Source organism: Capra hircus, chromosome 23 (assembly GCF_001704415.2).
Source record: "Capra hircus breed San Clemente chromosome 23, ASM170441v1, whole genome shotgun sequence".
Classification (NCBI taxonomy): domain Eukaryota; kingdom Metazoa; phylum Chordata; class Mammalia; order Artiodactyla; family Bovidae; genus Capra; species Capra hircus.
The window spans coordinates 19,969,084-19,984,489 of NC_030830.1; the positions used below are offsets into that span (position 1 = coordinate 19,969,084).

At 35.8% G+C, this 15,406-nt stretch overlaps 1 protein-coding gene across 1 annotated transcript; it reads right to left on the minus strand.

Moving 5' to 3' along the window:
* On the minus strand, positions 699–1,637 carry LOC102173621 (putative olfactory receptor 2W6). Its single transcript, XM_005696795.3, has one exon. The coding sequence runs from the start codon at positions 1,620–1,622 to the stop codon at positions 699–701; it is 924 nt and encodes a 307-aa protein (XP_005696852.2). The 5' UTR covers positions 1,623–1,637.

Below are 15,406 nucleotides of genomic sequence, written 5' to 3' on the forward strand. Positions count from 1 at the left end.
ACCCCATGGACTGTAGCCCACCAGACTTTCTGTCCATGGGATTTCCGAGGCAAGAATACTGGAGTGGGTTGCCATTTCCTTCTCCATGGGATCTTCCCAACCCAGGGATCCAACTTGTGTCTCCTGGATTGGCAGGTGGATTCTTTACCACAGAGCCACCAGGGACACCCCAGCGTAGTAGCCCTCTGGTCTTTTAAAACTTGAGGCAGAAGGTGGAATGGGTGTTGGTGAGCTCTTAGTCTTCACCACAAAGTCTCCTCTGGCAAAATCAGGTGAATGAAAGAGTGTTATTTCTAACATAAGTGATATGTCTGGGAAGAAAAAAAAATCAGTACAATCTTATTTATCATAGGTGCTTATGAATAATACTTCCTCAATCTTTTGTACATTGCTATACTTACCACATTGCATAATTATTTATTTATCTATAGTCCCTGATTAGTCTTGAAGCTTTTAAATGTATAAATTATATTTTATTTATATATATTTATTTATCTGTCTCCTTATCATTTATCCCTACTTCCTATTTATTTACAGAGTCAGTACCTAGTACAATTCTTGGTACATGGTAAACACCCAAGAATTGCTCTTTGAATAAAAGTATTGATTAATCTTCTGTTGGGAAAGCTCAATATTATTTCTTTAACTCTCTACACTCTGATTTTTTCCATTTAATTCATGACTTTGCTGACCATTTTTTAAATGCATAATATTCTCTTTATTGCAGTTTTTACATCTTTGTTTCTTAAAGTGTATATTAGAGGGTTAAGGCTGGGTGTGACAATGGTGTAAAAGAGAGTAAGGAACTTCCCCTCATCTTGCGAGGCACTAGTATGTGGCTTCATGTACATATAAATGATTGTTCCATAAAACAGAGATACTACTGTGAGGTGGGAACCACATGTATGAAGGATCTTTTGCCACCTTGCTGCTGACTTGATTCTCATGACAGCTTGAGTGATGACTCCATATGAGATGAGAATTAGTGACAGAGGTACCAGAAGAAATACCACCCCAAGAGCAAAGACAACAATTTCAATTACTTTTGAATAGACACAAGCCATCTTGATCAATGCTGGCATCTCACAGATAAAGTTATCCACCTCCCGGTGCCCACATCTTGGCAACTTCAAAGTCAAAGAGCAAAGAATTAAGGCACTGCCAAGACCACCTAACCAGGCAATCAACACCATCTTCTGGCAAAGCTCCGGGTGCATTATTACTGTGTAGTGAAGAGGTTGACAGACTGCAGCATAGCGGTCATAAGCCATTACAGCCAAGAGAAGGCATTCTGTGGCTCCCAAGTCAAGGGCAAAGAAGAATTGGAGCACACAGCCTCCATATGTAATAGACTTTTTTGGACCCCATAGATTTACCAGCATCTGGGGGATAATGCTAGTTGTGTAACAGAGGTCCACAAAAGACAAATTGGATAAAAAGAAATACATGGGCGTATGGAGCTGGGTGTCTAGGTAAGATACAAGAATGATAGTTGTGTTTCCTACCAGGGTTATAATATAGAAGATGAAGACAATCACAGAGATGATGTGTTCCAATTGGGGCCGATCAGAAAAGCCCAGAAGGATGAAGTCTGTTCTGGAACTTCCATTGCTGGTTCCCATTGCTCCTTTTGAAAAACTAGGAAGCTATACCATGGTAAGAAAACATAGTGTCAGCCTTAGGTAGAACTAAAAACCTCTGAAGTTTGTCATGAATATCCAAAGGTCACTTATTTGCATGCTTTTTCCCATTTTGGAACACCTCTTATCATACTTGCTGTGTTCGTTTCCCCAAATCTCTACTTAATCATATCAAGTATAGTTTTATTTTATTTTTAATTTTTGCCATGCCACGTGGCTCCCAGGATCTTAGTTCCTTAACCAAGGATAGAGCCTGGGACCCCAACAGTTAAAATGTGGATCCTAACCACTGGGCCGCCAGAGAATTCCCCAGAATGCTTCTAAAAATAAATTTTGACCACTGAATCACACAAATATTTTTCTTACAAAGCTGTTGAGCTTAAGGTAAAAGTTAAATGACATTCTCCTGGGGTAAGCTCTACCATTTGCTAACAATCGCTTTCCATATTCACTTCCAAATGTCTATATCTCAACCTTTATAATCATAATAATAATCATCACAACCAGCATCCTCCTCCACTTTTTCCTGCTTTTCAACATTACACTGTTGTTATTGTATCAATTTTGATGTTCCTTACTATCCTGCCCTTTTTTTGTGCAATGTGCTTTTGGTGCCAGGAAAAATATCCTTTTTATTAACCTTTATTTACGTGTAGAGATGCTATAGATTTCTTTGAACACCTTTATGAATCTTATTATACCATCTCAGCAGTCTTATTGATTTGTTGCAGAGTTAAAAGTTGGACTAATTCCAGAAGGCTTTGGTCCCCACATACACATGGTAGCAATCTGCATTAGCTCCTATTTACCTGTCCCTTCAGCAAAATTAACAAGGCAGTTAATTGAAACAAGAAGTTTATTAAACAATGAAGGAGTTGTTTTTCCCCATGGAATTTACTGATTACATGAGTTTATCCTCTTGGTTGCTTTGGAACTCTATAGGTAAAACTATCACCTAATTTCAACTCTAAAAGAATACAGATAAGGGATACAATAATATCAGTCTTACTTTGTCTGGATGCGGTAGCATATTATTAAACAGATGGAATGCCTAATTACTGAGTTAATTTATGAATTTTTTAGTGTATATAATCTGTAACCGTGAACTTCAGACCTAAGTGTATACTTTGCATTTATAGTGTCTTTGGGTCAAGTAATAATAACCTATTTGTTACAGTTATAGTAAGATAAGGTAAAGATAAATTACCTACAGTATATCATTTTTATAAGCATTTTAATTAGAACATTATATATTATAATCATGATGAAAGAACTGTTATTATTAAGTAGTATGAAATAGAGGTATAGTTTTTCTCAATATAAAATGGAGATTTAATTTGAGTGTCCAGTTTCTATGCAGTAGATGTCAGACTAAGTTAAGCAGATTGCTTAAGAACACAAGTTCTTGACTCGGAGTGCTTGGGATCAAATTCCAGCTTCACCACTCGGAAGCAATGTATTCTTGGGCAATTTATTTAACCAGTCTGCCTACTAGGTTCTCTATGTGTTATGTGAAGGAATATTGTGAAGGTTAATATTTGTGAAGACACTTGGAAGTGCATCCTTCTGTGGAAGGCTTTCCAATGAAAGGCAGAAAGCCTTCGTTCACGTTTAATTCTAAAAATGAAAAGCTATATTCACCTACCCCCAAATCACTGTTATTCTATTTATCCCTCATTTCCTTTGTTTTTCGTGGTGGTGATTCACCATGTGGTCTACAACTAAACTGGAATGCTTAAATATTTTTTTGACATGATTTTTTAGGTGCACAATCATACTTATGTACACAAAATTACTTTCAAATACAGTGTAAAGACTTGGTTTTCGAAATGACTTGATTACAGAATGCACTTGACTCTTTTTGACCACTTCAGGTTGGGATAGTGTTGGGAATTAAAAGGCCAGAGAATTTTAGAGTTGGAATGAACCTCAGGCACCATGAATTCAGCCTTCTATCCTGCACAGGAAAGCCTTCCACAAGAAGATTCACTTCCACTCCTATTTTCATAAATTCAGTAACAGGAAAGTCATTTGCACACGAAGCAGCCTCTTTCCTTTAATCAGTGTCTCTTACTTACTTACGTAGAACTCAAAGATGCCTCTGTAACATCCAGGCACCGGCTCTTTTTCTTTTTTTCTGGAAATAAATACAGAATAAGCCAATTTCACATGGCTTTATAAAGGTAGTTTTATTATTAAATAAGACATATATACAGAAAGGAAAATAAAAGCTTGGTGAGCTAAGGTGAATATTTTTGTAACTGACACCCAGGTCAAGAAACAGAATGCTGCCAGCCACCCTGGGAGCTTCTCTTTGTGCCTCATTCCAGTCATAACCCTTCTCTGTCCTTGAAAGTATCCACTATCCTAATGTTTATAGTAACCACCTCTTTGTATTTTACTAGTGTAATTACTCAAATGTGCATCTGTAGACACTGTTGTTTAATTGGGTTCATTAAGAATTTTTATATGTCTTTTGAGTGAGTGAAGTCTGCTCAGTCGTGTCCGACTCTTTGCGACTCCATGGACTGTAGCCCACCAGGCTCCTGCGTCCATGGGATTCTCCAGGCAAGAATACTGGAGTGGGTTGTCGTTTCCTTCTCCAGGGGATCTTCCCAACCCAGGGATCCAACCCACGTCTCCTGCATTGCAGGCAGTCGCTTTAACCTCTGAGCCTCCAGGGAAGCTTAGTCTCTTTTAATATTAGAATCTATTGTTAAATATACACTTATATTTATGTTCCCAGACCAAGTGCATAGGTCACTGAATGATCTTTAATTACTATGTTCTTCTGGTTGCAGTCCATTGGATGCACCATGGTTTATCAAATGCCTCAGAATAGTGAGTTTAAAAGTAAACACAGTGCACCAGGTGTGCTACACTGTTGAAGAGAATAGTGACAGTCTATGATTTACACGTGCTTTCTAAAATGTAGCCAGTTTTAGCAGGTGGAAAACATTACAGTCTTAATTTAAGCTTTGGATTATATAAGGCCCCTTGTTAGAAGTGCTGTCAAGACAGGAGTTATACTTTATGTAATTTAATCTTGTGAACCCAAGTATAAGACTTTATGCTTTTTAATATTTTGGTTTAAGCCTTGAAGTTTCAAAATTTAGGTATCATTTTAAATTTAAAAGTTCGAGATGTAGAACATGAGTTGAAGAAATAGATGTTAAAAAGAGGCATGCTATATTTTAATTAAAACTCACTTTCATTATTCATAGTATGAACTTCAGTTTCTAATAATGTAGCATAACTTTACATTTTACTTTCTTCAGTGAAATCTAAGACAAATGAACCAGACATATTTAAACATAACTTGAGTGTACACAATGATATGGAGATAAAGCTAGATACATAAAATTTCATAGTTGTCTAAAATTTTATATAAAAAAGCTATTAAATGGGTCTTTTATAACTGTAAAGTAAGATGATACATTGCTGTAACTATACAAAGCCAAAGCAGACAAATACAAGATAAAAGTAGTTAAGACCCCCAACTCAGTCAGACCATCAGTGATGGTATTAGAACACCCTTCAGCTACTTTCTCACTGTGTGGACTGAAGCAAACTAATTATCTTCTTTAAGCCAGAGTTTCCTCATCTGTAAAATATTCTAGAGCACCTACTTCATAGAATGGTTTGTGAGGATAATTAAATGTTATATTACATATAAACTGTTTAGTAAGATGCTCAGCATAGAGAGCATTTACTAAGTTAAAATATTCACTAACTGCTTGTGTTGAAATTGAATATAATCTTCATTCCTGAGAGGGAATTAGTGTATTAGGGTTTATTTTTATCTCACATATCTGTCACATATTTGCTTTCATGTTAGACTGAGATCTAACATCTTGCTGCCTAGGATCTGTTTTCTACTCCATGTTTCTGTTGGAGATAGCAGTGAATACTTACCAGAAGAAAAACATATTAGAACGTAATTATACTTTCATGAGGGTAGAATTCACAGTTGTCATGCCCTTAAGTAGTCCAGATGTACTCCTGTGCACACTATGATGATCCTTCATTTTATTGATAATCCAGAAAAATTGTTTGGCAAGTCACTGAGTCTATGAAATATTGCAATAGCTGCCAGTTTCTTATACTATTAATAACATGACAATCACATTCGTGTTTAAATACAACAGCTGAACTGAGATTAAATAGAGGTCTCCATCTAATGTGGATGTTGGAGAAAAACTAGATGCAGGACTGGTTGAAGAGCTGAAGAATTAGGTTTTGTTAAATGTATTTTTGATAGTATATTTGTAGTCTTTTAGTGTATACTTTTGTTAAACGCATTTGTAGATAGATTTTTGCCTAATTAAACGAAGAGAGTGCTATGTTGGTCTGCGTATACTACAAGAATTGTAATGATGGAGCAGGGAAATATTTGTGTGCAATTTTAAAGGCTACTACGTGGATGTGATTTAGACCTTGGGGACTGGTGCCCCACAGAGGTGATTAACAAATCTTTGACTATGGTCAGAATCTTATGTAAACAACAATTTTATGAAAAGTTCCCTTAAGACTTTGGGGTCTATCCATTTTCTATTTAGATTTCTTCCATGGAAATTAATTTCAGAGGTAAATATATATATTGTGCTTATGATTCTATGGAATATTATACATATAATGTAAACCATATTTATTAAAATAACACATTTAATTGAAATTTGGTTTATTCAAGAGGTAAGATATCAAGTTGGAGAAATACAGGCAATTATCTAGATATTGCGTTCATAGGAAATAAAATATTTGATTAAAAAACCATGGAATAATTAAAATTCTAGGTTCATGAGCCATAGAATCATTGTTTCATTTTCAATGAATTAAAGAAAATACCATGAACACATGTCAGCCTGCCCTTCTGTTCAAGAGCTGAAAATTTACTAATAGCTTAGAGCTGGCTATGTGGCTTCACACTGTCCAGTCTGTCTTCCTGCCTGACTCCCAGAGGAATCATGGTCTTGAATTCTGTGCTCATCACGTACTTACATTAGTATATAATTTATACTTTGACACACTCCTCTACATATGTGTGGAATGTCTAAATAGCCTGTATTTTTTCTATGTGTAACTTTGCAGAATTTGTCTATTAGTTCTTAGAGGTTTTTTTATTAGGTCTTTAGGATTTTCTATATCAAAGATCATGTCATCTGCAGAGACAGTTTTACTTCTCACTTTCTGATTTGGATGCTTTTCATTTCTTTTCTTTTTCTACGACTTCCCAACTATATTGATAGACGTGGCAAGAGTAGTCATCATTGTCTTGCCCTTGATATTAGAGGAAAAGCTTACAACCTTGTACTATTGAGTATGATGTTTGCTCTGGTCTTGTCATATATTATTTGATGTCTTTACTAGTAACTGGTCTGTTAGATTTTTCTACCAATATTTCTTTCTAATTCAATCTTGATAGGTTGTATGTTTTTTTAGAAATTAACCATTTCTTCTAAGTAGTCCAATTATTGGTATAGTCTTTTTTGATTCTATTTTGTGTGGTAGCAGTTGTAATGTCTTTTTCACACTTTTGTTTATTTTTGTCCTCTTTCTTTTTTTGCTGATGGAGCCTGCAATGCATTTAGTAGGAACTGCCTCTTTTTGTTGCCCTCCAAGAGTCCTAGCTGCTGCTCTTGTAGGCTCTTCCTTCCTCACAGTCACCTCTCCCGGCGAGTCTTGCAGCACATCTCAGCATACTGAATACGGTGAGAAAGAAGTTGGTTTGCTTGTCAGTGTCTTTGTTGCACAGCTAGGGAAGCCGGTTGCTCACTCAGGTACTCTCACATTCTCCCAGTGGAGAAATCACAGGCTAAGGAAGTCTCCTTTGGCACTGAGCTGTGACACCTTGGAGGAGAGGTGGTAGGTAGTAAAGTAAAACTGTTCTTCTTAACCTCATCAGTATGTCCATCTTGTATTTGTCTCTGCTCCAGTGATGTGCTGGTACTTCTTATTGGACTCTCAGAGTTTCACAAAGGCAGTGTTATCTGTTGGTGATTGCACAGATTATCCTGAATACACAGGAACCTTAGACTATGGCTTCCTTTTCTAATTCCTTAGTGGTGTCTTTGGAAGAGACAAAGCTTTAATTTTAAAAAGTTCAACACATGAATTTTTCTTTTATGATTAGTCTTTACCTACTCTAAGCTTATGAAGATATTTCTCTATATTTTATTGTAGAAGCTTTATAATTTTAGCTTTTATTTTTAGTCAGGGATTCATTTCAAGTTAAAGTTTTCTGTATGGTGTGAGGTAGAAGTTGAACTTCAGTATTTTCCATAGAATATCCAGTAATTTCAACACCATTCATTGAAAGATTCTCTTTTTCTTATTAAATTTTGACACCTTTGCAAAAAGTCAGTTGACCCTATACATCAATTTCTGAGCTCTCTATTGACCTATTTGTTTATGCTTAGGCCAATACTGCATTGTCCTGATTGGTGCAGTTTTATAGTAAATCTAGGAATCAGGTGATGTCATTCCTCCAGTTTTGTTCTTCTAAGAAGATTTGGGGATAGTGTAGGTTTTTGCATTTGCATGTCAGTTTTACAATCAGCTGGTGAATTTCTTAAACAAAATTGGTTGACATATTGATTTCCTATTGCTGCTGTTCCAAACTACCAAAAACTTAGTGGCTTTAAATAACATGATTTATTATCTTACATTTTTGGAGATTGGAAGTCCAAAATGGATATCTCTGAGAAAATCACAAGGTGTTGGTAGGGTTGCATTATTTTCTGGAAGCTCTAGGAAGAATTCATTTTCTTGCACTTTCAGTTTCTAGGGGCTGCCATGGTCACTGGCATATGGATTCCTCCCCTCTTCAAGCTAGGAATGGCCAGTCTAGCCTTTCTCAGATCGGTCACTCTGACATTGACTCTTCTGCATCCTTTTTCCTTCATTGAAGGATGCTTCTGGTTGTATTGGGTCCATCCATATAATTCAGAACACTCTCCCTACTTTAAGGTTTCTGGTTAGCAGCCTCAATTCCACCTGAAACTTTAACTCTTTCTTACTGCATCACATAATATATTCACAAGTTCAAAGGGATAGAATGAGGACCTCTCTGGGGGAGCCATTATTCTGCCTACTTAATTGGAGATGTTTTGAATCTGGAGATCAGTTTGGGGAAAATTGACATTATAACAATATTATGTCTTCCAATCGATGAACATGGTCTAGCTCCATATTTATTTAGGCCTTCTTTGAGTTCTCTTAGTGATGTTTAGTAGTTTTCAAAGTAGAAGTCTTGTACATCATTCATTTAAATTTATTCTATTTAAATGCTATTGTAACTGGTATTATTTTACACTTTCAATTTTCAATTGTTTATTGCTCATATAGAAATCCAATTCGGTTTAAATTTTCACCTTTCATCGAGCCACCATTCAACTTGACTTGTTAATTCTTGTTACAGTCTCTCTTACAGTTTTAAACTGAATTTGTATTTATCTTGTTCCTGAATTCAGGAGTAAAATAATCATTATTTCATTATTAAACATAGTGTTAGTTCAAGCTTTTTTTTGTGACTAGTCTTTAGTAAATTAATTAAGCACACTGCAACAGAGAATCTGGCTGACACTGCCATCCAATCTTCATCTTGACAACCATTAATCTATAGATGAAATACTGGCATCTTTACATCTTCACTTTCTAGAAAAGAACACTGCAGAAAATGGTCTCTACCTGCCTCTTCCTTTAGATTCTTACATGAATATATGTAATTGTTCTTACTTTCTAGCCCTTATAGTACAAAAAAACCCAGACAGAGTGCTGCTAAAGTGGGTTCTGAGTATCAATCAATAATATATTTCACACACTGTTAACAATTCTTTCTTTAGTCTGTTGGTTCTAGGTTATTTGACATTTTCATTGATCTTTTTCTTGGCTGCATTAATTGTGAAAAAATTAAGATATTACATCAATTGTCTACTATCTGAGCTGTTTCATATCAGAAAAACTTATGTTTCTTTCACATATAAAAGACAATTTGTTTGGATATAGAATTATTTGCTAGAGAATTTTTCCACTGCAAACTTTCAGTGGCCATTTCAAGGACCATACTTAACATGTCTTTTTTACTTCCAACATCTTTGCTTCCATCAAAGTTACTATATCTGCTTCTTTCTTTTCATCTTCAATTTTGTCACTACACTACAAAATGTTAACCCTAGCAAAAACTAGAGTACATGAAGTGACGGACTGACTCAAATTTCTGAACAACCTATTCTAGATTTTCTAATTTTGTAGGGCACTTGTTTTCAGTCTTGGCCGAGCACTAGCCTTTTGGCAAATATAATTCATTGCTCTGGGAGGTGGCATAGCCATGTGGCTTATACAATCCTATAGATGATTCCATTATATATCATCTTTTATTTTAAAAATTATTTTATTTATTATAATCGGAGGCTAATTACTTTACAATATTGTGGTTGTTTTTGCCATACATTGACATGAATTAGCCATGGGTGTACATGTATCCCCTCTCTCCCTAACCACACTCCCACCTCCCTCCCCATTCCATCCCTCAGGGTTGTCCCAGTGCACTAGCTTTGAGTGCCCTGTTTCATGCATTGAACTTGGACTGGTCATCTATTTTACATATGGTAATATACATGTTTCAATGCTATTTTCTCAAATTATCCCACCCTTGCCCTCTCCCACAGAGTCCAAAATCTGTTCTTATATCTGTGTCTCTTTTGCTGTCTCACATATAGGGTGGTTGTTACAATCTTTCTAAATTCCATATATGCATTAATATACTGTATTGGTATGTTTCTTTTTGACTTACTTCACTCTGTATAATAGGCTGCAGTTTCATCCACCTCATTAGAACTGACTCAAATGTGTTCTTTTTAATTAGCTCAGTAATATTCCATTGTGTATACGTACCATGGCTTTCTTATCCATTCGTCTGCCCATGGACACCTAGGTTGCTTCCATGGCCTAGCTATTGTAAACAGTGCTGCAATGAACATTGGGGTACACATGTTTCTTTCACTTCTGGTTTCCTCAGTGTGTCTGCCCAGCAGTGGGATTGCTGGGTCATACAGAAGTTCTATTTCCAGTTTTTTAAGCAATCTCCACAGTGTTCTCTATAGTGGCTGTACTAGTTTGCATTCCCACCAACAGTGTATGAGGGTTCCCTGTTCTCTGCACCCTCTCCAGCATTTGTTGTTTGTAGACTTTTTCATAGCAGCCATTCTGACTGTCATGAGATGGTACCTCACTGTGGTTTTGATTCGCATTTCTCTGATAATGAGTGATGTTGAGCATGTTTTCATGTGTTTGTTAGCCATCTGTATGTCTTCTTTGGAGAAATGTCTGTTTAGTTCTTTGGGCCATTTTTGATTGGGTCATTTATTTTTCTAGTATTGAGCTGCATGAGCAGCTTGTATATTTTTGGGATTAATTCTTTGTCTGTTGCTTCATTTGCTATTATTTTCTCCCATTCTGAAGGCTGTCTTTTCATCTTACTTATAGTTTCCTTCATTGTGCAGAAGCCTTTAAATTTATTTGTTTGGTCCCATTTGTTTATTTTTGCTCTTATTTCCATTACTCTGGGAGGTGGATCAGAGAGAATCTTGCAGTGATTTATATCAGAGAGTGTTCTGCCTATGTTTTCCTCTAGGAGTATTATAGTTTCTGGTCTTACATTTAAATGTTTAATCCATTTAGAGTTTATTTTTGTGTATGGTGTTAAAAGTGTTCTAGTTTCTCTTTTACAGGTGGTTGACCAGTTTTCCCAGCACCACGTGTTAAAGAGATTGTCTTTTCTCCATTGTATATTTTTGCCTTCTTTGTCAAAGATAAGGTTTCCATAGGTGTGTGGATTCATCTCTAGACTTTCTATTTATTCCATTGATCTGTGTTTCTGTCTTTTTGCCAGTACCATACTGTCTTGATGACTGTAGCTTTGTAGTATAGTCTGAAATCAGGCAGGTTGATTCCTCCATCCATTCTTCTTTCTCAAGATTGCTTTGATTATTCGAGGTTTTTTGCATTACATACAAATTGTGAAATTATTTGTTTTAGTTCTGTGAGAAATACAATTGATAGCTTGATAGGAATTACATTGAATCTATAGATTGCTTTGGGTAGTATACTCATTTTCACTATATTGATTCTTCTGACCCATGAACATGGTATATTTCATCATCTATTTGTGTCATCTTTGATTTCTTCATCAGTATTTTATAGTTTTCTATATATAGGTCTTTTGTTTCTTTAGGTAAATTTATTCCTAAGTATTTTATTCTTTTCATTGCAATGCCATTGCCTTTTCCAATTGGATGTTGAATTTTGTCAAAGACTTTTTCTGCATCTGTTGAGATAATCATATGGTTTTTATCTTTTGATTTGTTAATGTGGTGTATCACATTGATCGATTTGTGAATATTGAAGAATCCTTGCATCCCTGGGATAAAGCCCACTTGGTCACAATGTATGATCTTTTAAATATGTTGTTGGATTCTGTTTGCTAGAATTTTGTTGTGGATTTTTGCATCTGTGTTCATCAGTAATATTGGCCTGCAGTTTTCTTTTTTTGTGGCATGTTTGTCTGGTTTTGGAATTAGGGTGATGATTTCCTCATAGAATAAGTTTGGGAGTTTACCTTCCTCTGCAACTTTCTGGAAGAGTTTGAGTAGGATAGGTGTTAGCTCTTCTTTAAATTTTTGGTAGAGGTCACCTGTGAAGCCATCTGGTCCTGGACTTTTGTTTGTTGGAAGATTTTTGATTACACTTTTTACTTCCATGCTTGTGATGGGTTCTGTTAAGATTTTCTATTTCTTCCCGGTTCAGTTTTCTAAGAATTTGCCCATTTCTTCCAAGTTGTCCATTTTATTGTTATATAGTTGCTGATAGTAGTCTCATGATTCTTTGTACTTCTGTGTTGTCTGTTGTGATTTCTCATTTTCATTTCTAAGTTTGTTGATTTGATTCTTCTCCCTTTTTTTCTTAATGAGTCTGGCTAATGGTTTGTCTATTTTATTTATCTTCTTGAAGAATCAGCTTTTAGTTTTGTTGATTTTCACTTTTTCCACTTATTTCTGGTCTGATTTTTGTGATTTCTTTCCTTCTACTAACTTTGGGGTTCTTCATTTCTTCTTTTTCTAGTTGCTTTATTAAAGTTAGGTTATTTATTTGATGTTTCTCTTGTTTCTTGAGGTAAGCTTGTATTGCTATGAACCTTCCTCTTAGCACTGCTTTTACTGAATCTGATAGGTTTCGGGTTGTAATGTTTTCATTTTCATTTGTTCCTATGCATATTTGATTTCCTTTTTGATTTCTTCTGAGATCTGTTGGTTATTCAGAAGCATGTTGTTTAGCCTCCATATGTTTGTATTTTTAATAGTTTTTTTCCCCCTGTAGTTGACATCTAATCTTACCGCATTGTGATCAGAAAAGATGCTTGACATGATTTCAATTTTTTTTTTTAAATTTAGCAAGGCTAGATTTATGGCCCAAGATGTGATCTATCTTGGAGAATGTTCTGTGTGCACTTGAGAAAAAGGTGAAATTTATTGCTTTGAGATGAAATGTCCTATAGCTATCCATTAGGTCTAACTGGTCCAGTTTATCATTTAAAGTTTGTATTTCCTTGCTAATTTTCTGTTTGTTTGATCTATCCATAGGTGTGAGTTGGGATATTCAAGTCTCCCACTAGTATTGTGTTACTGTTATTTTCCCCTTTCATACTTGTTACATTTGCTTTACATGTGGGGTGCTCCTATGTTGGGTTCTTATAAAAAGCCATTTTAAAGCCCCTTGACATCTGTATTCCTGAGTGTATATTAATGGGTTAAGACTTGGGGTGATAATGGTGTAAAAGGGGGTAAGAAATTTATCAGCTTTGTGCATGGAACCTTTCTTTGGTTGCAAGTGCATGTAGATGACACTGCCATAAAAGAGGCTGACCACAGTGAGAGCACCACAGGTGTTGAGCATCACAGGTGTTAATCACCTTCTTCTACCCTCTGCCTGACTTGATCTTAGTCACAGCATGAGTGATGATTCCATCTGAGACAAGAATGAAAAATAGTGGCAAAACAAGGTAAATTACTCCAAGTGTGTAAATGGTAACATCTATTACTTTGGTGTATGCACAGGCTATCTTAAGAAAGACAGGCATCTCACAAAAGAAGTTATTGTGTGTGACCACAAAGCAGCAGTGAAAAGGCAAAAGTGCTCATAGCCAGGGGACCACACATGCCAGTCAACCATGATGCTGCTGCCATCTTCTTACAGAACTGAGGGTGCATGATACCTGGTAGTGCAGGGGTTGGCAGACTGCTGCATAACGATCATAGGCCATGACAACCAATAAAAGGTTTTCTGTTGCACCAAAGTCAAAGGCAAAGAAGAACTCTAGGATACAACCTGCATAAGTAATTAATTTGTTTGGCCCCCACAGATTTATCAACGTCTGGGGAACAATACTAGCTGTGTAACAGATATCTAAAAATGCGAGGTTACTGAGGAAGAAGTACATGGGTGTACGAAATTGGCTGTCCAGAAAAGTTAGCAGGATAATTGCTGTGTTGTTTAGCAGAGTCATGATATGGAAGAGCAAAATGGTCACAGAGATAATGGGGTCTAGTTGGGGTTGATCAGAAAAGCTCAGCAGAACGAAGTTACTACCTGAGCTGGCATTGGATATGTCCACTATTTTCACTTTTTGACATCTGAAGAGAGGGGTAATGAAAAAACCAGAAAGTGAGTGAGTGAGTGAAGTTGCTTAGTCGTGTACAATTCTTTGTGATCCCATAGACTGTAGCCTACCAGGCTCCTCTGTCCATGGAATTTTCCAGGCAAGAATACTGGAGCGGGTTGCCATTTCCTTCTTCAGGGGATCTTCTCGACCCAGGAATTGAACTCAGGTCTCCTGCATTGCAGGCAGATGCTTTACTGTCTGAGCCACCAGGGAAGCCCCAAAGGGGGAACAACAGATTATACAATTTTATTGTTCTCATAGATGACTCAATATTGTGGGAATAGTGTTTACCAACAAAAAGCTCACAAATTACAGAAAATGTCTTACTTGACCACTTTCTGTTCAGTTAACAAGCTGAGTAATGAACTGTGTTCCATCATTTGATTAGAGAAAATGATCTATCACCCTATCGCCAGAATTAGAAATGCCCACCTGTTTGTTTTGGGACTGTCCATTTTGTTTCAATCATCTGCAAACCAATAGTTTGAAAAATTGTTACTTGATAACATTTCAGTGCCTGGCATAGCATTTCCTTATCTATTACCTTTTTTAAAATAGAGAATGTCTTGATCTACTAAGCTGTCATTTTTCCAAATAAATCTTGAAATCAATTTATTATAAGCCAGACAAAATATAGGAAGTTGTCTGAAATATCTGTATTTAAGGTTTTAAAAAAGTTTATATTTAAAGTTTTCTTTTTGAAGAATACAGCATGTCTCAGTTTTTTAAAGTTCTCCTACTTTGGTAAAGATGAATAGAACTTTTTCATAAAAATATTCTACATATCTTAATTTTATCTTTATTGATGTATTTTATTTAATTGCTAACTTGATAGGAGAGCTGTAGATTTTAAATATTTATTTTGTATATTCTCTCTTTGCTGAAACTATAGGGGCTTGTAATCATTTTCATATGAATTTGTTATATTTAAAAGAAGTCAATTGTTATTTTAAAATAATGATTGTTTTGTTTCTTCTTATTTTGGAGGGTGTATGCGTACATCTCTCAGCTGTTAACAGACAAGAAAGTCTTGTTGATATTTGTTCTTAAA

Excerpts from the sequence above, each read along its gene's own strand:
- LOC102173621 (XM_005696795.3), bottom strand. The coding sequence starts at position 1,622 with ATGGGAACCAGCAATGGAAGTTCCAGAACAGACTTCATCCTTCTGGGC.